The following is a 25,187-nucleotide window of genomic DNA, read 5'->3' as shown; positions in this document are numbered from 1 at the left end:
GGAGTGGAGGGCAGAGAGTCCCTGTCTGGGAGGGATGGGGACAATGAAGTCAATGAAGTCAAAGGAGTGCAGCTACTGGGAAATGATAAGATGGCTGTCCTGGGCAACTTCCTTAAAGGGAGGATTTGGGAGAAACTCACCATTGTCCATCCTCTGGTCCCTCCAGTAAGAGTCAGGAAGGGGTTTCAAGGGTAGGGGGAATTGAGAAAATGTGTGAAAACACACTTGGTTGCTACTAGTTGAATCTGTACCCTTATATTTGGTTATTTTACCAGTTCTAACTTTTCATGGAAAAGTATTTTAAGGAAAACAAAAACACAGCACAGCGCTCTTTGGAAACAGCTATCTTAATGCCACACATTTCATTTAAAACTAGCATGATGTGTTTTTTAACTGAATTTATGTGAAGTTAACTGGTCATATATAAGTGCTTTTTAATTTTTTGCACATTTAAATGTAGAATTTAACAAACTTTTATTTTCTGTTTTGAATCATCCTTGTGACTTTTCTAGGCAAATATTTTTGCTTCATCAATAAGGAGCAAATATGGAATAGTAGAATTAGAAGCAAATTTGCTTTAGGTCCAGATAAAAATGACCTTCTCATGATAAATTCAACTAGTTAACCTTAATGATAGTATGTTCAAAGTTTAAATTTTCTCTCCACTGAAATATCTCAATTGACTTCTTTCTCTCTTTTGCAGAAGATGGAGCAGTGGATTTAAGGAAATTTGTGAAGAAACTATCTAAGGATGAAGAATTCACAAAGGATGAAAGTAAGCATGAATTTTAAAATCGGGATTAATGACAACTATTTCATTGCTATTCTGGAATGTAAATTTTAACATTTTTGTAAATTGTCACTTTTCAGATTTAAGAATTTGACTTTTTACTTGACTTTCTTCTGTCTCCTGTCTGCTCACTTTCAATCCTTTATTAATTTGTACTATTGTTTTAAATAACAATTCACCCCTTGCTTGCAATATTTGGTGAGTGAAGTTTAACCAATCAGCTTTCTTGAGCTGTTACTTTATATTAGATATGTTACTATATTAGATATGTTTATATTAGATATGTTATAGATATAAAAAGATGCCCCTGATGTGTAAAATTTTAATAATATTTTATTTTATTCCTAATTACATGTAAAGACGATTTTTAACATTCATTTTAAAAATTTTTTGAGTTTCAGATTTTCTCTCTCCTTCCTTTACCTCTCTTTCCTCCTCCCTCCCTGAGATGGTAAGCAATTTTATACAGATTATACATGTGTAATCATGCAAAACTTTTCCATATTAGCCATGTTGTGAAAGACATGACCAAAAGGGAAATAACATGAAAAAATTAAAGTGAAAAATAGTATGCTTTGATACGCATTCAGATTCCATCAGTTCTTTCTTTGGAGGTAGACAGCATTTTTTAAAATTGTCTTGGATCATCATATTGCTGAGAATAGTGAAGTCATTCACAGTTGATCATCATACAATATTGCTGTTTTTGTGTACAGTGTTTTATAGATAGGAAATATGAGTTCAGAGAAGGGAGAGATCTCTGTGAGCTATGGTAGACTGGGGAGGCTTTGAAGAATGGGTCAGAATTGCTGCCCAAGGGTACAGTTCAGAAAGTTCCAGTTTCCAAAACCAATATATATAACTCAGATCAGAATTCAATCAAACAAGTCAAAATCTTCTACTGCCTTTGTTATCATCTCCAGTGACCCAATGAAAGTGAATGTATAGATCTAGTCATATCCTTCCTCTACTCCAAACCCTGTCATGTCGATCTGTTTAAAGTTCTTTAGATAGCATTCAAAACCTTCCACAATTTGATGCCACACTGCTTTTTGTACTTCATACTGCTCTACTCTATGTATATTATGCTCCAGTCTAACTGAACTATCCAGTGTACCTTCTATAATGTCCTTCTACTTATGTTACCTATGCCTAGAATATCTTCCTCCCTCCCTCCCAACTTTTCCTCAATGCGAGGGGTGCATTATAGGCAAAGGGGACAAATTCTGTAAAGGTACAGAAGCAGGAGACAAGATGTCAAGCCCAGGAAATTGATAATAAGTGATTTTGACTAGAACACAGAATGTGTAAAGGAGGTTAATATAAAATAATTTTGGAAAGATAGGAGAGTATCAGATTATGAAGGACTTCAGATGTCAGGTTGAGGAGTTTGTATTTAATCCTGATGGAAAAAGCCTTTGAAGATACATGGGTAGGGAAGTAACAGGATTAGATCTATTCCTAAGGGAATAAATGTTTTGGAAGATTTGTGAAACCTAAATTGAACAGGAGAGGACTTGTAAGCAAGGAGATAAATTTGAATGATGTTATGATAGTTCAGACAAGAGATGATGAAGCCTAAACTAACATAATAATCATGTGAATTGGGAAGAAAATGACAATTGTGAAAGGTGTACAGGTGTAATCAATAAGGCTTGATTTAATTACTTTGATATGGGAAGTGAGAGAGAAGGAAAGAGGGATGACTTCAAGGTTGTGAACCTACATAACTTGAAGGATGGCAGTGCCATCAACAGAAAGAATGAAGTTTGGGAAAAAAGAGGGTGAATGTAGTAGGACAGGTAATGAATTCCCTTTTCAAGTTGGTAATTCCATTGCAATATCTAAATAGAAATATCTAGCCAGCATTTGGTGACATGTTATTGTTATTCTGGAAAGAGATTATTTTAAAAATATACATATGTGTGTATATACACATCTACATATATGTATATATTGTAGTCATGTGGTAGAGATGGACAGGAGGAAGAATGGAAAGAGAGAAGAGGAGAATGAACAAAGCAGAGCCTAGGGATATCACCATGCATAGTGGATAGAAGGATAATTTGGCAAAGGAGACTGAGAAACATTAACTAGATTCTTAGAAGAAGAACCAGGACAGAACTGTGTCACAAAAACCAAGAGAGAAAACAGTATCCAGATGGAAGTGATGTTTCACAGTTTTAATTACTAGGTAGAGGTCAAGATGAATGACAAATGAGGAAAACCCATTAGATACAACAGGTAAGAGATAGTTGATACATTGGAGAGAATAGTTTGAAGAATGGCAGGGATCAGAAACCAACTTATAAAGGATGGAAAAGTGACTGAGAGGTAAGGAAATTGAGGCAGCAAGCATAGGTCACTCTTTCAAGGAGGACTGACTATGAAAGAGAGGAGGGACAAAAGTATGAGAGTCAAATGAAGGATTTTTAATGATAAGGAGACGATAATGTAGAAGAATTTTGAAGTGTCAGCTGGGGTAGAGAGAAGAGAGAGTTCATATCAGATGGCTTCCCCTTTTTCAGTTAGTGTAGGTGAAATCCTCTGCTTAGAGAAGGGCAGGAATGTAGGGATCTTGAAAAGAAAAGAGGAAATTTGGAATCATCATTATATGAACTATAATAGAATCATTCAGGGAAATTTTAGACAAAAAATGCTGTGGCACATTGAGAGTTCAGCTGAGATCAGTTAGCATTCATTTGTAGTGCACTGAGCAGGCTGAGGCGCATGCCTTTTTCCAGCACAGGAGTAGGAGCAGAGAAGGCAAATATGTTGAGCCAAGGCTGGGATATGGCAGGCATGAACAGAGATTCAAAGGTAGAAAATAATGCATAGGTGGACTGGTGGACCATAGGGCTAACACTGTGAAGAAAAGAAAGTTAAAATTAGAGCAAGGGTGATGGATTAAGACAGTAGGGAAAAGGAAAGTGACTGGAATTTGTGGTGAGAATAAAGAATAGGTACAAGACAATTGAGGTAGAAGGAGAGATGGAAGAGATAAGAAGTTACCATCAGAGTATGGACTTTTAGACTCATAAATGAACAAATGAATAAATGAAAAAATATTTATCAGGCACTTATTATGTGCCAAGAACTGTGCTGAATACGGGGGGTGGGGGAGGGAATGACATAGTCCTTGCTATCAAGGAACTTACACTTTAATTGGAGGAGACAGCACATCAAAAAAGAGTTCATCTGCAGGGTAGATGGAAAACCCCAGAAATCCTGAAGGTTCAGATCTGGGTTAGATGGTAAGGCTCAGGGGTTATGGAGGTCCACCAGTAGGTAAGATGATGGTGCCAAGGAGTCTGGAAATCATAGTGGCAGGGCAGGTGCTAGGCCCAGATGACTTTAAGACTGTGTAAGGGTAGGTCTTGGTGCTCCTCCATCTCACTGGAAACCTTAGAGATGATGAGTAGCAACTCAACAACCATGTCACTCTCCTTACTCTCATTCACCCTGTGGAAAGGGACAGAGAGGAAAGGGTTCCCCCATTAGTGACTCTGCCTTCTATCCAAGCACATGAAGTTTAGACTGCCTGGGCATTAGTTATAATAACCTGGGGTGGGGGGTTTAGGGAAGAAAAAGGTAATCACAATCATGGGTGATGGTGAGATCTAAACGTCATCATGGTGGTTGAGTAGGTTGATGTACTTGGGAGATTCAAGTATTCAAGGGACATTAGTGTATATATTGAAGTCCCATAGGTATGAGAGGGGACATAGGTACTGTGAGACAGGTACTGAACTACTCAAGAAAGGAAAAAGGATAACCTGGAGCAGAGGTGTGCAGGTAGTAACCTGCAGTCTGTGACTGCATTGCACTCCAAAACACTCCAGAGGGAGGCCTGAACCAGAATAAAATGTAATTAAGAAATATTAACAAAATAAATAAAAATACAATAAACATAGATAATGAGAATATGTGGTTTTCTAAGTCAAAATATGACCCACAACAATCCTTATGAACAATTTTGTGCCCCCCCTTCTGTCTGAGTTTCATACCACCGACTGCTGTTAAGATGACTGTGATGAAGATTTGGACCAAGTGATATAGACCAATGGAGTGAACCTCCAAAGAGATACTACTGAGTGAATGATGGTGGCAAAGGAAGGATCTAGAAGTGGGGGAAGGGGGAAGAAAACCTGTGTTCTTAGGTTATTTTAATAAGGTTCAAAACTCAAGGCAGCATAGCATAATGGATAAAGAGGCAACTTCAGAATTGGGGAACCCTGGGTTCAAATCCTGCCTCTGACGAATAGTGGTGGCTATATGACCCTAGGACAGTCACCTAACCTCCTAGTGGTCCCTGGCAACTCTAAGACTATTGGTTGCAGAACAGTTACTGATCTGCTTTAGTAACGGGAGTTTTCTTCTAAGAGTTCCTTACACTAATGAAATCAGAATGAAAAACAAACCACTTGAGAACTATTGCTCTTGAAAATTAATATTTTAAGTAAGGCAAGCTCTTGGAGTTCTTTAAACTCAATAATAATTTTGTTCTTTGATTTGTTCATATATAGAAATGGAAAAAGCATTAAATGCTGTCAACAGGTTAGCTGAGGGGAAAGTCAAGGTCACTGATATATCTCCTACCCTGGAAAGCTTAGGTGTCAAGTTAACTAAACAAGACCTTCAAGAAACATTGAAAACTGTTGAGACTGATGGTAAGTATTTCAGCTATTTGTTGCTGTTTAGTCATTTTTCAGTTATGTCTGACTCTTCATGACCGCATCTGAGGTTTTCTTGACAAAGATACTGGAGTAGTTTGCCATTTTCTTCTCCAGCTCATTTTACAGATAAGGAAACTGAGGCAAACTGGGTTAAGTGACTTGCTCAGGGTCACAGAGCTAATAAGTGTCTGTGACCAAATTTGAACTCAGATCCTCCTGAGTCCAGAGTCAGCACTTGATCCACTGTGCTACCTAGCCGCCTTTTTCAGTTGTTTACCAAGGTGTTTAATTATATTGTATAAGGTTTATGTTCTTTCTATTGGAAAAGCTAAAATTTCAGTCATTTCTGTTGGAGCAGGTGGGTTGGAGATGTGAGGGCAGGAAGTTGTTAGTTTGAAAATAATTTTACCTTTTAGAGTAGTGGGGGAAGGTATGTTTTTCTTTCCCTAGATAGGAATGGGAAGCAACTCCTCTGACGAAAAGAGAATAGGGAGAGTAAGCAGTATCAATTAGTATTGGGGGGAGGCAGCTCCCCATATCCTGATGCACTGATGGTATGACGTGACACCCAGTGCATTGGTTTTCTGTTTTTTGTTGGCCTGTGAAGGCCCCCATTTACATTCTTCATTTTAAGTTGTATTGCTAGATTTCGTTTTTACATCACAACCATGTCTGGACCCTTCATGATTTGAAGTTTCCATCTCCCAAAACGAGAATCTAAGTCAGTTTACTTAGTGACTTAGTCTGACAGAATATGCAAACATGACACACTCCTAATCCTTACACACACAGATGCACACACACACACTTATGCAATGATGGAAGTGTCTTCTCCTAGCATTGGCTTTGCATCACACTGTGTTCATAGGGTCCTTTTTTATATTACTGTGATTCTTCCGGGTTTCTGTACCATTTGTAGGGTCCCTTTTTATATTACTGTGGTTCTTCTGGGTTGCTGTACCGGTTGAGAATATATCCTAGCCTACTGCCAAGTGATTAATAGACTCTTACAGTCTCAACTATGCAAGGTCCTTAGAGATCTGGTCTAACCTATAACTGGGAAAGAAGACCCTATAACATGATCAAGGGATGCTCTAGCCTCTGCTTGAAGAGTGACCATGAAGGGGGGATCTCATCATCTTCCAGAACAGCCCACCTACGTTGAGACAATTCTAATTGTTAGAAAGTTTATCCCTATGTAGAGACAAATTCTTTATTCATCATTTTCACTTATTATTTCTAGTTCTGCCTTCTGAGGCCAAACAGAACAAGCCTAATCCTTCCTCAGTATAGCAGCCCTTTAGATACCTGAAAGTATCTAGCATATAGTCAGGAAGATATGAATTCAAATCCTGCCTCAAGAGAGTTACTAGTTATATGACTCTGGGCAGGTCATTTAATCACTTTGTTCCTTGGTTCTCCTTGTTTATAAAAATCAACTCTTAATCTATGATCCTATAGTTCTTCAGTCTTATCTCCAAGCTAAACATTCTCCTCCCCTTCCATGTGATACTTCCATGAAAAGAATGATTTTCTACAGTCGCCTTTAGTTAGGGATGTATATGATGATTTATATGCAGGGTTTTGGGAAGGAATGAATAAAAGAGCTAAAGTCAACCTATAGAAAGGACTTACCATAGCAATCCAAACTGACATCTTTTCTTTGTTTTGAGGTACTCCTCAAATTTCCTGGGCCTTGAAATCCATGTTGGATTGCCCAGTAGTTTAAAAATGACTGTCAGGTTACAAATACTCTCAATTAATATGTGACAAGTCTTTTCACAAGAAATCTGAGGATCAGATAGGCTTAGGACTTCCCTCTGGAGGCTTCATAAAACCAGGAAGAACTAGCTCATCAGTTTATAGCTGCTAGAGAAGGGGGAATGTCTTCTGTATAATTTCTAAAGAAACTTTTCCAGGGTGATTGCAAATATCTTGGGATTATATTAGGTTTCCTATAGGCTGAAGGCATGACCTCCAAAGTCTTTAGAACTACCCTTGGTATGAGATGGGTAAACCTTCCATCCACTTCTATTAGAATGCAAATATGAGCCCAGAGGTGCCAAACCTCTATGGAAAGGGAAAAATAAACTAGCAGTACAGATTTTGAATCCATTCAATATATGGGATTACCTTTGTACCAATTGATAGGGGGTAAAATTTCACTAATTCAGACTGGAAGGAAAACCTATCTCAAGTAGTAAAAAATTTGAACTATAGAATATGGCATATATTATCCTTTTATGGTATTTGTATTTAATGAGGCCTGAAATACCACTCATTTAAATGTAGTTTAAATGGATTTGTATGATATGCAACATGTTAAAAACTCCAGGAGTAGCTGTTTCCATAAAGTAATATCTTAACTATATATATAAATAGTTGAATATTATTAAAATAATAAAATATAGCTTTCCATACTCCACTGAAGACCTTTTATGCTATTTCATTATGGTATAGAATTCTAAAAGACTATGCCAGTACATTGTAAACTCTGGCAGGTCCCAGTGATCTTGAAAAACTTAGAATAAGTTTTCCTGCTGACAGATAGCTATGAGAACTAGTATAGGGAAGTATAAAGAGGCTGATTACTGTATTTGTCTTCAGTGTGATGAATCTTTCAGTCCAATAATTCTTTTTTTAAATTTATTTATTTATTTTTAGATTTTGACATTCATTTCCACAAAATTTTGAGTTCCACACTTTTCTCCCCATCTCTCCCCTGCCACCACCCCACAATACCTTGCATTCTGATTACCCCTTCCCTTAATGTACCCTCCTCCTTCTATCACACCCCACCCTTCCCTTATCCCTATCTTCTCTCTTTTCTAGGGCAAGATAAATTTCTATACCCCATTACCTGTATTTTTTATTTCCCAGTTATATGCAATAACAATTCTCAACATTCATTTCTAATACTTTGAATTCCAACTTCTTTCTCTCCCTCCCTCCCTCTCCATTCCCACTGAGAAGGCAAGCTATTCAATACAGGCTATATACGTGTCATTTTCCAAAAAACTTCCATAATAGTCATGTTATGTATAACTAACTATATTGCCCTCCATCCTACCCTGTCCCCCTTTTTTCTATTCTCTCATTTGACCTTGTCCCTTCCCAAAAGTATTTACTTCTAGTTACTCCCTTCTCCCATTTGCCCTCCCATTTGCCCTCCCTTCTATCATTGCCCTCACCCCACTTGTCCCCTTCTCCCCTACTTTCCCCTACTAGTGTAAGATAGATTTTCATACCAAATTTAGGGAGCATGTTATTCCTTCCTTAGAGTAAGCTTCACATTTCCCCTCTCACCTCCTCCCTTTTCTCCTCCATTGAACAAGATTTTTCTTATTTCTTTTATGAGTGATAGCCTGCCCCATTCCATTTCTCCTTCTCTCCTCCCAATATTTTCCTCTCTCACCCCTTAATTTTATTTTATTTTTTTTATGGATATCATCTCTTCTGATTCAACTCAAACTATACTCTCTGTCTATGTGTGTGTGTGTGTAATGTGTATGTGTGTGTGTGTGTGTGTGTGTGTATAATCCCTCCCCCTGCCTAAATACTGAGAAAAGTCTCAAGAGTTACAAATATTATCTTTCCATATAGGAATGTAAACAGTTCAGCTTTAGAAAGTCCTTTATGATTTCCCTTTCCTGTTTACCTTTGTATGCTTCTCTTGATTCTTATGTTTGAAAGTCAAATTTTCTATTCAGTTCTGGTATTTTCATCATGAATGCTTGAAAGTCCTTTATATCACTGAATGACCATTTTTTCCCTTGAAGCGTTATACTCAGTTTTGCTGGGTAGGTGATTCTTGATTTTAATCCCACTTCCTTTGACTTCTGGAATATCCTATTCCAAGTCCTTCAATCCCTTAATGTAGAAGCTGCTGGATTCTGTGTTCTCCTAATTTTATTTCCACAGTACTCAAATTGTTTCTTTCTAGTTGCTTGCAATATTTTCTCCTTGACCTGAGAACTCTGAAATTTGGCCACAATATTCCTAGGAGTTTCTCTTTTCAGATCTCTTTTAGGAGGTGATTGGTGGATTCTTTCAATATTTATTTTGCCCTCTGGTTGTAGAATATCAGGGCAGTTTTCCTTGATAATTTCAAGAAAGATGATGTCTAGGTTCTTTTTTTGATCATCACTTTCAAGTAGTCCCAAATTTTTAAATTGTCTCTCCTGGATCTATTTTCTGGGTCAGTTGTTTTTCCAATGAGATGTTTCACATTATCTTCTATTTTTTCAATCTCTTGGTTTATCTCATAGTCATTAGCTTTCCTGAACTCCACTCTCACTTTTAGAGAACTATTTTTGTTCAGTGAGCTTTTGAACCTTCTTTTCCATTTGGCTAATTCTGCTTTTTAAAGCCTTCTTCTCCTCACTGGCTTTTTGAACCTCTTTTTCCAATTGAGTTAACCTCTTTTTAAAGGTGTTATTTTCCTCAGCATTTTTTGGTTCTCCTTTAGCAAGCTGCTGACTTGCTTTTCAAGCTCTTCTATGGCCTGAGCCCATTTCATATTCATTTTGGAGGTACTGGAGGCAGAAGCCTTGACTTGCTCTGACATTATGCCTTGTTCTTTCATATCTAAAAGGGTGGAGGGAGACACTTGTTCACCAAGAAAGTAACCTTCTATGGTCTTATTTTTTTTCCCTTTTTTGGGTATTTTCCCAGCCAGTTACTTGACTTCTGAATACTTTGTCAAGAGGAGGGTCCTAGTGCTCCTCCTTCCCCCAGTACCATGCTCAAGGCTGAGATTTAGGTCAGCTGCTCAATTCCCCCAGGGGCTTTGGGTGGGGGCAGGGCCAGCACTCAGGGCTGAATTTCAGATCAGCTGCTCAATTCCCCCAGAGGCTTTAAGCTGAGCTGCCTAGATGATGAACCCAGGTTGCTTCCACAGTCACCATAGCCACCTACTGCCTGCTGCTGCTGCTGCCTCTGCCTCTACCTGGGGTCAGTGCTGGGGGGACTCCATTCCCCTCTCACCCAGCTGGGAATGCCCTCCCACATTGACTTTTGGAGCTTTCTTTGTTGCTTGTGGGTTGTGGGATCTGGGACCTTCCTTGTTGGGAATTCTGCCCCAGAGGTCCTGTTCCTCCCAGTGCCATGAGGCCAGGGTTGGGTTATGCTTCACTCAGTGTCCCGTGAGATAGACCTTTTCTGTCAACCTTCCAGGTTACGTTTGGCTGGAAACCTCTTTCACTCTATTATTCTGTGGCTTCTGCTGGTCTAGAATTTGTTGAGAGTCATTTTTTACAGGTATTTTGTGGGCTGTAGGGGAAGCACTAAAATATATGCATCTTTCTACTCTGCCATCTTGGCTCTGCCCCCCAGTCCAATAATTCTTGAAGATAATCTGTTTAGGCATAGAATTATACACCAATATACATCAGTGGAGGAGGTATTCACACTGATTAAATCATGGATCATCTATGTTACACACATAGAGACATGCAACACAATTTCATATTCAATGTATCTATTCTGATTGACCCATAGAGTCAACAGTTATAAGGCATTTTTGTGTAGCACTTCTGGGCTACTCCTCCAATTTGCTTTCACATTTGTGTCCCCAAAGAGGTAAATACTTTAAGATTCTAGGGATAAACTTGTGCCTCTGCATTTCTAAGACTATGTTCATTAGCCCCTCCCAGTGTGCTTTTCATTAACAGTCAATAGCATAATTAGCTCTTAAGAAAAAATACTCACTAAAATTACATAGTAAAAATAGTAGGCTTTTATGAGCAAAAAAAACATTGTGCTCATAAATCTGGGGTGCTTCATATCACAAATGCACCAATTGTGAGAAGAATAGACATAAACTTAGGGTATACACAGGGAACATGTGTGGTCAAAGAAAGCCATATCTCTTAGAACTGTCAGGACCACAAGTCCTTGCTCTTCTCTAGACTTCTCACAAAACTCCCCCAGGGTCCAGCATGACTATTGGGTAGACTTCTTAGCAACTGGGCTTCCAGTATCTGCTCTACTCTACAGCAATTTCTTGCATCTACAGATAGTTCCTCTCTCTGCTTCCAGAGATCCCAGTCCTAGAAACTGTTTCCTCCCCAGAGAAAATATTTTTCTGTATCCATGTCTGTCTGGAGTGTATGTCTCTGCTCCCCTAGTGGACACAGTGTCTCAAGTAATTTCCTTTTCAAAGCTAAATGACTAGTGGTAGAGGTGGGGGGAGATGAGAGGGGAGAGAAGGAGAGAGATAAATAACCTTCTCCCCCTCTGCAGGGGGAAATGCAGATCTCCTTTATAGACAGCTATTGGTATATGCTGTACTGAACTGCTGATTTTTTTGCCCAGGACTTAGGTATTTAAGGCCTTCAAAGGTATGTCCAATTTCTCTTGGTCAATTGAAGGTGCTCTCTTTAATTCTGTCAGAGAATGATGTTCACACTTTACAAAGGGATCACCCCATATTAAGACCTCATTGTCACTGTTTGTAGTTTTCCTTTCTATAAAATAATCAGTTTTGTGGAGAATAGTGGGAGGCCAATGCAAATTCTATGAGAGATTTTAAAACTTCATTTTTTTCTGCTTCTTGGATTTAAAAGTTGTGCTCTTTATATGCTACTGTCCACATAATACCTTGACCCTTCACTGTAAAACATATGACCTGCCTTTGTAACATAATAAAGAACTCTGAACCATATAGAGCAGATCAAATGAAATAATGTAGGTTAAAGTACTTTTTAAGCCACATATACATTGTAATTCTTTTTACTTTTAGCATCAAAACTTATATTTATTAAAATTAATGATATTTCAACTCTCCCAAAGCATTAAAAAATTAAGAAGGATCTCTTTTTGTGTCCCCTAGCATCTTGTTCTAGTCCCACCTCTAGCGCATCCTAATGGTTGGTTGGTTGTTGTCCATTCTCAAAGACCAAAATGGCATCCCTATATTGGGGTCAATGTACAATATGTCTGACTGTGGCTTATCTGACCAATATGAGGTCAGAAGGCTCTACCACTGGTCAGGCACAAATGGTCCATATGAATATTTGGAATGGAGATGACTCTAAATTTGCACATCTCATGTTTTTTTGAGCTACTGAAATTCTGCTTTACTCATAAAATATGGCACCCTTTTTGATGGAGGCACTTCCATGCTAGGTGGTCCTGTGCCAGTGTCTCCCATGTCCCGCAACTGATTCCAAAGTTCTTCAGAAACACCTTGAGAATGTTCTTGTATCGCTTCTGGCCTCTATGTGAGTGCTACATATAACAAGAAGTCTATTGAAACAATGGATTATTTACAATTTTTTGAAAGAAGGGTTCAGTTGTTTTAATTATATTCTGCCAATGGCTGGTAATAAACTGATCAATACAGGTCCTATCTGATGTGCTTTAATCAACAGAAAACAGGTTGTTGTGAGCATATGAATGTGACTATTATGCTTCTGATGATTCTCCTCTTAAGTAAAGGGTCACTTCATATTAGAAATCCCTTTAACTCATAAAGAAATAATAAAGAAAGGCAGTGTTGGAGTCCACTCCCCACAAAGAGAAAGTTTTTGATTGAAACTGATGTTACATATGTATTTCTCCATGAAATTTTCTCTTAGCTAATTTTGGTCTTATAAATGTGCTTGTTTTCTTCTAATTACCTTTGACAGGAATTCAATGCTTTGCATATTGAGTTAAGCTCATCTTTTGACTTTACTTGGTGAATGTTTATACTTTTCAAAACAAAGGATAATTTAAGTATAAAGTTTCCACCTTCTGCTTCTGGACTTCACTGTCACAGAATTGTAAATAGTTATAAAAATGTTTTTTAAATGACAAACTAAAGGGGTAGGATGAAATAATTCTCTAATTTAGTTTGGTCCTGGTCTCCTCACTACAAAGTGAAGAGGAAGAGATTTGGAAGTTCAATTCAATTCAACAAACATTTTGACAGCCTCATGGGACAGGGAACACAAAGATCAAAACACAACAAAAATTTGTGTAGTCTTTTATATTTGTCATATAACTGCCACTCTCCCACTTTACTTTTTAATTTGTAGAGCTAGCTGTAGTTTCATTTTTCTCTTCCAAAACATCTGATTTTTTTCTTTCATTTTTGTTCTAGATGGACTGGTGAATTTAAAGACTTTTATTGATAGATTAGCTTCTGTTGAAGAATTTCCTGAATGCCAACGTAAGCACAACCTTCAAAATGAGTATGATTGAAACTTTCCTTTTGCTGCATGGGGACATATTTTGTATCTTTAAAAATCTAAACATATGTAATTTTTTATAGGATCTCTTCAATTCCCATCTTTTTATTGCTTTATTAAATTACAATCAGGTTTTACTTGGTAAAATAGGAATGCCAACCCTCTTGCTCCATATTTTTCTATTTTAGGGTGAAGTTTTGTCCACTTAATTATTTATCCAATACTTAACAGTCACCTGATCTGTATTCAGTGGGTGATAAAAAATGTATCAGAGATGCTCACTAATTTGAAAGGGCCTTATGATATATATAAATGGGGAGGAAAAGTATGAAGGTTTATAGAGAAGAGCTAAGTAAAGTCACAAGATTATCCTTGTGAAATAGCTGTACAAGGAAAATTACAAAGAAATAAATGGTTAATAGTTCACTTTCACACCAGCAACCTTCCCACTCTGAAGAAACCTCAGCCCTAAATGTCTGCTCTCTTAATTTGTGACTCCCTACCCTGGACCACCATTTAATGAAGGACCCCAGTCTTGCTTACTTCACTTCCAGCTCAACTCAAGTCAGGAGTTCTTCTCCACCTCCTCACCACCAACCTGTTCCTACCTAGTCGATACTTCTCCTCCACCCTCAGCTTTCCAGTTCCCCTTCATGCCTTGTCTCCCACTATGTAAATATGAGGTTCTTGAGGGTAGGGTCAGTTGTTTTTTGCACTGTATTTTTATCCCCAGCAGTTTAAATAGTGTTTGGAACACAGTAAGCATTTAATAAATTCTCTCTCTCTTTATCTCTGTCTCTATCAGTGTATGTCTCTGACTCTCTATGTGTCTCAAGGATCAGGAAGACTCATCTGGCCTTAGAAACTCTCTAGCTGCGTTTTTACTCTGTCTTCCTTTGTCTCCATCTCTGTGTCTCTCTCTCTATGTCTCGTTCTCTCTCTGTGTGTGTCTTTCCCTTTGTCTGTCTCTCTCCAGGCCCTTCTTCTATCATCATCATTCAGTGAACTCTCCTCATTTTTAAGGTTCCCTCTCTTTCTTTATCCCACTGTTTTCCAATGTTGGCAGTTATTATCTACCAGGAGATAATAGAATATTCTTCTTTCTTCCTCATTGTGTTCCATATAGATCACAATTTTCATTTCCATATCAAGCTGTCTTCACAGTTGAAGACTTTAATAGGCAGGTTGATATCACTTCAAATATACCAGCTTCCCCTCACTTTTATATCTTTTAAGAGATAAAGTTATTTGTAAAGTGAAACAGAGAATGTATTTACTGCTCTAGTTTTAGAAGTAAAAGAGATCTTAAAATGTGTCTTCATATATTTTCTAAATGTATTTTCTCACCTCTTTGTTTTCTCTAAATTGCATGTAATTATCTACAGGATTAGTATCTACTTCTGGAGCTTTCCTCTATATAGCAGAATTGTGGTCCATTCACTGGCCTCCTCACTCTTTCTCTCCATTTGGTTAGATGGTCTCTACTGCTTCTTTACCTCCCACATTTGATCCTCAACCAATTGTAAAATTTTCCCCTTCTGATTTATGGAGTTGCTAAGTAGGTGTTTTTTGTATGCAGAGCTGCTCCATCACCCTTTATACTGAATCTCTTTTTTCACAAGAAGTATTTTTCTTTTCAGATTCTAGCTATACATTGTAGCCTGCCAAGTTTCAATAAAACCAATGAGACTGAATTTGCCTTCCTACATCTGTATATAAACCTTGGAGGCACAGGGTTTTTGTTTTTTATCATCCCTAGAATTTATTCTTCCTAGGTCATGCCTGCTACTCTCTGTGTTATTATGAGTTGGGGGATATGTATGGACATGTTTTCTTTTTCCCCCAGCTTAGAGGTCTCTTAGTCACATTGCAATATGGTTTGATGCACTTCCTGCCTTGTCCAGAGGCCATTGTTGCTATATCAGAAGCAATAACCCAAAAATCTCGATCTCAGAAATTGTCTTCTCAATCAGTTCTATGATGAAATCCTTTCTCTCTTCTTGGACATTATTAACTACTTTAGAAATGAGAACAGAGTTCAGAGGAATGAGACAGGAAGAAATCTCATCTAGATACTTCAGAAGTTTCTGGAGAACCTGGAACTAACCTAACACCTAACCCTTTGGGCACCTAACCAAAGATGATCTGTAGAGATCAGATGTAGAGCTGATCCCTCTCCTTTTGTCCTTTCTGTTACTAATTTGGATTCCCAGAACAAGACAGTCTGTTCCCAGAACAGACAGTAATAAAATGGAAGTCCAAAAGTCAGCCATGAGTCATAAGCCATGTACAGTCAGACAGCTTATGGCAAATTTTCAACAGGTATCTCTTTGTAGTATTTCCTTTATAACCAGGCATTTAGTACTGATCTATTGCCATGCAGAAAAAGGAGCTCCACACATCAAACATGGCATGTCCATCTTTTTTCTTCATGGGTTTATTTTTAGCTTATGATAATATAGTCAAATATCACCTCATTGACATCTCCTCAAATGCTATGATTCTTTCCTTTTTCTGGTGCCCAAGAGAAGTAAATGGTTCTCAGGCCAGTTCAATGTAGCCAAAACTTTAAGAACCTCACGCTAGAGAATCAGCACATCCTCCCGCCCCAAAAATCCCAAATCAGGCTAGAGTACACTTCTTTAGATTTGGCAACTTCATGGTTTTGTTCTTTTGGTTGGCACACACATAAACAGGAATAGAAGATGCATGTAATGTTGTCACAAACATCGTTGATGGGAAAGTAAAAGTTGATGAACTGACGCCTACCCTGCAGCACTTAGGAGTCAAGGTAGCTGATGACGATATTAAAGAAACACTGAAAACTGTAACACCTGATGGTGAGTACTTTAGCTTTCACCTGGGTTATTTGTTCAGATTTTGCCCCTGTTGGCAAAGGTAAATCTCCAATAGGAAAGGTGGAGCGGAAGGGAATGAGCATTTATATAGCACCTACTGTGTGTCAGGCACCGTGCAAAACACTTTACAGATATTACCTCGTTTGATCCTCAGAACAGCCCTAAGAGATGCTTTTTATTATCCTCCATTTACAGTTGAAGAAACTGAAGTAGGCAATGGTCAGCTGCTTGCTCAGGGTCACACAACTAGTGTCTGAGGCTGGATTTGAACCCAGAGCTCTGTTGGCTGAGTCACCTTTGACAGTAGAAGCAGTGGCCTAGCTTTCCAGAAGGACAGATTTCTTCTCCTGGAAGTTAGTAACAGTGACTAATTATATAGTTTTTTTAAGTTGTTGGAAGGCTATCTGTATGTTCTCTTTTGATCCTCGCAGGATCCCTGTGAAAAGGAGGGACTGTTATCATCTCCATTTTATAATTGGAGAACCTGAGGTGAAGAGAGGTTACATGTCTTGTCTAGAGTCACATGGTTAATTAAGTTTCCAGAGCAAGATATAAATTTAGACATTTCTGACTCCAAATCTAGCACTTTTACCCAAGATTATATGGGAGCAGACTGAAGGTAGTCTTTAGAAATAATCATCATCAGCTTTTCTATATATAATCAACAAAACCCAGCAAGAAGAAACAGAGAAATTTCATTTAGAATAACTATAGAATGCATAAATACTTGAGATTCTACCTATTCACACACATACTCAGGAACTTTATGAATACAAGTACAAAACTCTTCTTGCAGAAATAAAAGTAGACCTAAGTAATTGGAGATTTATTAATTCTCATGAGTAGGCTGGCCAATGTAATGACAATAATCATATTACATAAATTAATTTTTTTATTCAGTGACATGCTTCACAAACTACCAAGGATTACTTTATAGAGCTAGAAAAAAAATCATCCAGAGAAACAAGAGATCAAGAATCTCAAGGGAAATTATGAGGTGGGAGGAAAGTAGAAAGGAAAGGATCCATAAAAAAAAATCAAGATTTTAAACCATACTACAAAGAAATAATCATCAAAATGATCTGATACTGGTTAAAAATAGGTAGGTTATTGACACAAATTAGGTGTACAACATAAAAAAGCAAAGAAGTGTGGGAGTCTAGTCTTTGATAAAACCAAAGATTCTAGCTCCTGGAATTAGGATTTACTATTCAACAAAAACAGCTGAGGAAATTGAAAAGAAGACTGGCAGGAATTATAAGCCAAAAATGACTAAATAGTATATGTCCTTTGACCCAGTAATCTCACTGTTAGATTTATATCCAAAAGAGATCAATGCCTCATATCATATACTATGATTAGTTACAAATGGATACATAAGTTAGATTTTAAAAACAAAAAAGTTTACATCATAAACAAATTAGAGGAACAGGGAAGAAATTTCTTTCAGTCTAAGGAAATGATTCATATATATAAGAATAAGAGCCTTTCCTCTATTGATAAATGATCAAAGGATATTAAGTAATTTTTGAAGGAAGAAATTCAAGCTATCAACAACCATATCTTTTAAAGGCTTCAAAGTCACTAGTAGCTAGAAAAATACAAATTAAAACATCTCTGAGGTTCCAATTCCTAACCCTCAGCTTGGCAAAGATGACAAAAAATAAAATGATAAATGTTGATGAAGCTTTGGAAAAATAGGCATATTTTATACATTGTTAGTAGGCCTATCAATTGGTATAACCATTCTGGAAAGCAATTTGGAATTATATGCAAAAAGTGACTAAATAGTGTATGTCTTTTGACCCAGAAATAGCACTGTTAGATCTATACCCAAAAGACATCAAAGAAAGGAAAAATGTCTTTTATGTAAATATATATATATATATAGCAGCTCTTTTTGTGGTGGTAAAAAACTAAAGGGACCTCCATTAATAGAGGAATAGCTGAATAAGGTATACAAATTTCTTGCAACACTTTTATTGTAAGAAAAAATAAATAGATGATTTCAAAATGACACAGGAAGACTTCTACGAACTGATGGAGAGTGAAATGAGCAGAACCAGAACTATCTATACACATCATTTATACATTAATGTCATAAAAGCAAACAATTTTAAGAACTTTTATAAACTGAGGAAGAATGAAATAATCAGAACTAGAACAATTTTTACTCCAACAACTATGCTATGAAAACAGATACCTTTGAAAGCTATAAGAATTTTGATGAACGTAATGACAATTCATGATTCCAGAGGACCAATAATGATGACACAAATATCCATTAAGGTGAAATGATGGATTTAGGAAGGAAAATTATATAGATAGGTAGATAGATCAATAGATATTTATAGATATATAGATAGAGATATATTTGGATATAGTCACTGGAGAAATTTATTTCCCTTGACTATATAACAAGAAATTTACTTTTTCTTCTTTTTTTTTCTTTTCTTTTTTCAAGGGAGTAAAAAGGAAAAATAGATTTGTGTTAATTTTTTAAATAGAATAGGGTGCTACAGATATGAAATATTACTTTCACTTTCAGGTGAGGTCACTGTAGTATTAGTTTTGCTTCACCGTTTTGTTAAAAAAAATTTTAATAATGTGGAAGTAATCTGTAATTGTACATAATGTAAAAATACTTTATCAATAAGACCAAAAATTAACAAATATCTAGCTAGCTAGAGCTAAATTTCAAAATAGTGGAAGGCACAAATTCAGAGAAAGCTGGGAAGACTTGTATGAATTTTAGAGTGAAGGAAGCAAAACCAGTAGAACAATGTACATGATACTAACATTGTAAAGACCAATTTGAAAAGCTTAAGATCAGTGCAACGGCCAACCATGAGTCCAGAGGACTAGTGATGGAATATGTTGCCATAACAGACAGGGAAGTGGTGGACTCAAAATGCTGAATGAGACATAAATTTTTAGATATGACCACTGTGTAAATTTCTTTTGTTTATCTATATTTACAAGCGTTTGTTAAAAGAATTTCCTTTTTCTTTTTTCCAATGGGAGAAATGGGGGAAAGAAAATAAATGCTTGTTAGTTGAGAAAGTAAAATAACTTTTTAAATTAAGAAAAACAATGAGAGTTCAAAAATGAGTCAGAGATGAAACTAGAATGAGAGGGGAGGCATAATGGGAAACTCTGTAGTTCTCTAAGAAGTAGTTTCTTGTGCTTTGATGTGCATTATTTTCTTTATGTGTCATCATCTTCATTTAACTATTCCTGCCTTCAGTCAGCCTAGAAGAGATCCACACTTCATAATTCTTCCCTCTTCCCTATTATTCTCTTGCTTTCACACCCCTTACATGGAGATTCTTTTTATGCCTAGGATCCTATGTTAGTGTGTCAATAGGTAAGTATTCAATTGAGGTCAGCCTCAAAAAGGACATTCCATAAATCCAGGCCAGCACTTTATCTGCAACTTATGGTGAAGTCAGACTAGCATTTTTCTGTATGAAAAATTCATCCTATTCATTGATCATATAAATGTACTTGTTTTTATTGCGAGGGGAAGTCTAGAATTGTATTAGACAATTGTATTCTTAATTCTTTGAGATTAGAGCAACTAGATGACACAGTGGGTAGAGTGCTAGACTTGGGGTCAGGAAGACCTGAATATGAATCCTGCTTTAGACGTTTTTTAGTTTTGTGATCCCTGACAAGTGACTTAACTGCTATCTGCCTTAATTTCCCCATATGTAAAATGGAGATGCTAATAGCACCTCATAATAGGGTTGATAGGCGGACCAAATGAGAGAGCATATTTAAAGTGCTTTGTGACTGTCAAAGTGTTACAGAAATGCTAGTTATCATCATCATCGTTATTATCTCTCTGATGTTTAATTAAATAGAACAATTCAATTCTATATAACTTGTAGTTCCTGCTTAAGGAATTCACTGCTACCAAATGACAAATGATTATGGAATGATTTAAAAATACAACAAACCAAGGAGGTGGGAGGGAAGTGATAACCAAATATGTTTCTGGATATTTTAAATTTGGATCAAGTCATGTAAGACAAATGAAAGTGAAAAGACGAAGCTGACCAGAGATTTTCTAACATTCCATTTTGTAATTTTTATGTATATCTTTTTGAGGGTTCATTTATCTTTCTACTAGAGTAGCTATATGTATGTATGTGTGTATGTATGTATGTATGTATACACACACTTATTTTCCTATTTTGTAGGTGATGAAGCAGTGAACTTACAAGAATTTATTGACACTTTGGCTAAATCTGAACCATTTACTGACATTCAGCGTGAGTACAAAGTTCAAAATTATTATATTTGAAACTTTTCTCTTTTATTGCTTGGCACTGTGTGACTTTTAAAATATATGTATTTAATATTCCATTACCAGTGGATATTGTCAATTTGTCTCCTTCTTTTAAACCTTTCCTACATTGGAGATATAGTTTTAAATGACCAATTAATAATGCAAAACTTCTTGTTATGTGTATTTTTCCCACTCGGGTGAAGTTTTGGGCATTAAGTTGATCAAACAACTAATTTTTGTCTTGTGTTGATACCATTTACGAGATACTTTGTTATTTGTATGGCATGGAAAGATGTATCAATGAACAAATATTAAGTGTCTACTATCTATTACTGGGTTGGATGCTGGAGATATGAAGACAGAACTAAACCAGTTACTTAAGAAATGCTTCAAAATGGCCAAAATTAAGTGAGGAGCCAATGTGGTACAAACAACTGATTCTGGAGTCAGCAAATCCAGGTTCAAAATCCTAACTTATTACGTATGTGATCTTGGGGAAGTCATCAGATTTCCTGGCATTTCATTTTTCCCATTCTATGAAATGAATGTATTGAACTATATGACTTCTGAGGTCTCTTTCAACTGTAAATTCTATTATCAGTCATTTCTCCCCAAAGTGATAAAAATTGTAAGATATGGTAAGTCCAGAGAAGAGAAAAACCTTTGTGGACTGAAACGGTCTGGGAAGACCATGGAAAAGGAAGGCCTTGAAAGATGGCCGTGAGTGAACCCTAAATCTCTAAGCAGTCAAATCAGAGTCCGTACTGTTTTTGCTTCCTATATCACCATCTCTAAACCCGGGGCAACTCCTGTTTTGCAGGGGTTCTATGGTCATCTCTGTCTCTAGAATGTCTCCCTCCCTCCAACATTTTCCCCTTCTCCACAGTTTCTCTGTTACTATGGGAGGAGAAGGGTAGGTGTGTTGGTTCAGACTTGAAATACTGCTAATATATTTCAGAAGCCTCAAAAAATAATTGAAGCCAGCCTTTCAAAAGAAGATCTTAAAAATATCTATAACTAACTCCCAAGTGCTTTTTGTAGGACAGCTGTGAAATAACAGTATATTTCTTCATCTTTACCTCTTGCCTAAGGCCAGATCATCGTCTGGAGACCCTCAAAACTGTCTATAGACAGAGCAAAGGAAGTATTCAATAACCACGCAATCCTCATTGGGCCACAAATAGCTTAAAGTCTGGTTGCTCATGGTTAATTTCTATCACTGTTAGGGTTGTTTGTTTCTTTTCTTTTTTCTTTCCTTTCCTTTTCTTTCTCTTCCTTCCTTCCTTCCTTCCTTCCTTCCTTCCTTCCTTCCTTCCTTCCTTCCTTCCTTCCTTTCTTTCATTCTTTCATTTTTTGGTGTCAATTGATGTTAAGTGACTTGCCCAGGGCCAAGCAGCTAATAAGTATCTGAGGCTGGATTTGAACTCATCTCCTAACTTCAGGACTAGTGCTTTATTCATTGTGCCACCTAGCTGCCCTGTTTGTTTTCAACCATTATTTTATATGTGTTGATAGGATGACCTTAGTTCAAATCCTACCACTAACATTTATTTGTTGTTTAACCTTAGGCAAGTCATGCAACTTTGAGGATCTTCGATTTTCTCATCTATAAAATGGGGATAAAGTCAGTACCTACCTCACAGAATGGTCATGAAACCTATAAGCGATAATTCACATAAAGTGATTTGAAAGTGTTGAAATGCTGTAGAAATGTCAGTCAACTGTATTATGACTCTTGAATGGTTTGTTGTTGTTCAGTTTTTTTCAGTTGTATCCAATTCTTCATGACCCCATTTGTGTTTTTCTTGGCTGAGATACTGGAGTAGTTTGCCATTTCCTTCTCCAGATCATTTACAGCTGAGGAAGCTGAGGGAAATAGAGGTTAAGTGACTTGCCCAGGATCACAGTCTGAGGCTGGATTTGAACTCAGATCCTCCTGTTTTCAGGGTTGGCACTGTACTGTGCCACCTAGCTGCCCTGGGTTGGATGGTATTGATTATTAATGAATCACTTTCAAGAAGGAAGGTATTTCTGGGAGCTTCCCCATTTTAAATATGGCTTCATTCCCCATTTTAGCATCATACTAGCACAGATCTATGGAGGAAATGGAAGACACTTCAGAAGTCACCTGCTCTAACCCCCTCTCATTTTACTGTTGAGGAAACAAAGACCTGGAGAAACTAAATCTATATAACTCATGTGGTAGAGGCAGAGCAAGATCTTCTGACTCCAAAATCACGCTGTCCACTGTACCATGGGGCATCCCTTTTATGAGAAATAATAGTATTATGTTTGTGATAATGTTATAAAGTTTCACCTCATTGTTATTTTCTCAAACATAGTCAATATTTTTTGTAATAGCTAGCAGGAACATATGGGGTCTTTCAATTCTTGGTTCATTTTAGTGAGGATCCAAACCTAAGAACTCATGCCAAAAACAAATGCTAGTCCTCCTACAACAAATTGTGGGCATATATCCATATGTGTGTGTGTATACACAAGTGTATGTGTATATATGTATATACATATATACACACAAATGTATATATGTGTATATACATATATACATATATGTGTATATCTATACAAGCATACACATATATGCATATATGTATTTATTAAGCTCCTACTATGTGCCAGGCATTCTGATTAGCACTTTGTAAATATCATCTCATTTGATCATCACAATAACCCTGGGAGCTAGGAGCTATAATTATCCTCATTTTACAGATGAGGAAACTGAGGCAGATAGAGGTTAGGTGACTTACCCTAGTAAGTATCTGAAGCCATATTTGAACTCAGGTTTTCCTCACTCCAGGTCCAGTGCTGTATCTACTACCCCACCTACCTGCCTATACACACATACCTCTATCTGTATTTAATCCAACAGTCTTATACTTTTATTTCTATGTATGTATAGGAATGAAAAATGTGTGTAAATTTGTCAGCAGTACCAAGGATGGGAAAGTGAAGATGGATGATTTGTCACTTACTTTGGAGACATTGGGAGTGGATTTAACACCTGAAGAGATGAAGGAAACTCTGAAATCAGTCCAGCCTGATAGTGAGTACCGCAAGCTTGGGGGCATATTAGAGGATAGACGTTCTTTCCATTGTCACAACTAAATTTCCAGCCAGGACTAGAATCTTCACAAGCTTAAGATTTGGGGATGAGGGATGTGAGGCACTATTGTTTTATTGACATTCTACGAACCTCACAAAACTTTGTCCTAATATAGGGTATCCAGATCCATTCAGTGATTTCTCCATGTACTCCATTTGTATAACTTAGTTAAACAAAGGCTTATTAAGCACCTAACATATGCAGTGCACACAACCTAGATTCAAAGGAAAAAGACCTTATCTTTGCTCTCAAGGACCTTATAGTCTAGTAGTGGGCTTGTGTATTGTTGAAGAAAACAATCTATGTCTTGTGTTTTTGCTTTGCAAAAAGCATTGAAGACACATTTATTATTTTATGAGCATTTTGCTCAGAGAGACGCTTCCTAACAGAGTCTCCCCACTACCCTGTCCCTTCCTCCCTCATGAATAAAAAGATGAAGAAATTCCATAGCAGCAAAATGACACAGCTACGTAGTTTTCAGTCACAGTTTTTAATATTATACTTAACAATGGGAACAGCGGTATATGGGTATGCCCTTGGAGAAAATATGACTTGTAGAAAATTTTCTATATGAAATTATAGGAAAAATTCATTTAATACGTACAAATATATACAGAGAAAGAAAAATTTTCTATACACATATATTGAAATTTTTCATTTTCTGTATGTTTTTATTTTCTATATCTATGTTTCTGTAGGTAGATAGATAGATGGACAGACAGACAGATAGGTAGATAGATAGAAAATGAATCCTATTCTTAACTTGGGTAAATCTAGGTTATTAACCTGGGATCCAATGGGTTCTGCGGCAGGAAGATCTGTGAACCTGGGTGGGGGAAAATAGAATATCTTTATTTTCACAAACCTCTAAATGAAATTCCCTTCAATTATTTCAAAATATTATTCTGAGAAGAGGCCCAGACTTCAGCAGACTGCCAAAGGGGTCCATGATACAGAAAAAGGTTAAGTAACCTCTGTCCTAAAGTGTCATGGGAATCCATTTACATAAAGAAGGAAATTTTGGCAGTAACTTAGTGGAAAGAATCTTGGCTTTGGAGTTGAAGGACCTTGAATTGAATTCTGATTTTGCCAATTTAGTACCTATGTGACCTTAGGAAATCACTTAATCCCTCTGGGCTTCATCTATAAGATGAGGAGGTTGGATTATATGACTCCCTTCCATCTCCAAATCTATGATCATCTCCTATGATCCTATGACTGCTCCAATGTTGTGCTCAGACAAATACTTCTCTATATGAAATTTTTCTTCA

The 25,187-nt window shown here is 36.9% G+C and overlaps 1 protein-coding gene across 6 annotated transcripts in view; it reads left to right on the top strand.

Annotated features, from left to right (window-relative positions):
- Positions 1-25,187, top strand: part of EFCAB3 (EF-hand calcium binding domain 3) — a 481,176-nt gene that overhangs the window by 162,761 nt on the left and 293,228 nt on the right. For all 6 annotated transcript variants that reach the window (XM_072645908.1, XM_072645906.1, XM_072645907.1 and 3 more), the window contains 6 exons: positions 704-775; positions 5,317-5,460; positions 13,553-13,621; positions 16,337-16,480; positions 20,704-20,775; positions 23,713-23,856. In XM_072645908.1, the coding sequence (XP_072502009.1) occupies positions 704-775; positions 5,317-5,460; positions 13,553-13,621; positions 16,337-16,480; positions 20,704-20,775; positions 23,713-23,856 (645 nt within the window). The remainder of the gene's footprint in view (positions 1-703; positions 776-5,316; positions 5,461-13,552; positions 13,622-16,336; positions 16,481-20,703; positions 20,776-23,712; positions 23,857-25,187) is intronic.

This window comes from Notamacropus eugenii, chromosome 2, assembly GCF_028372415.1.
Source record: "Notamacropus eugenii isolate mMacEug1 chromosome 2, mMacEug1.pri_v2, whole genome shotgun sequence".
NCBI classification, from domain to species: Eukaryota; Metazoa; Chordata; class Mammalia; order Diprotodontia; family Macropodidae; genus Notamacropus; species Notamacropus eugenii.
This window is presented reverse-complemented; position numbering and strand designations above follow the sequence as displayed.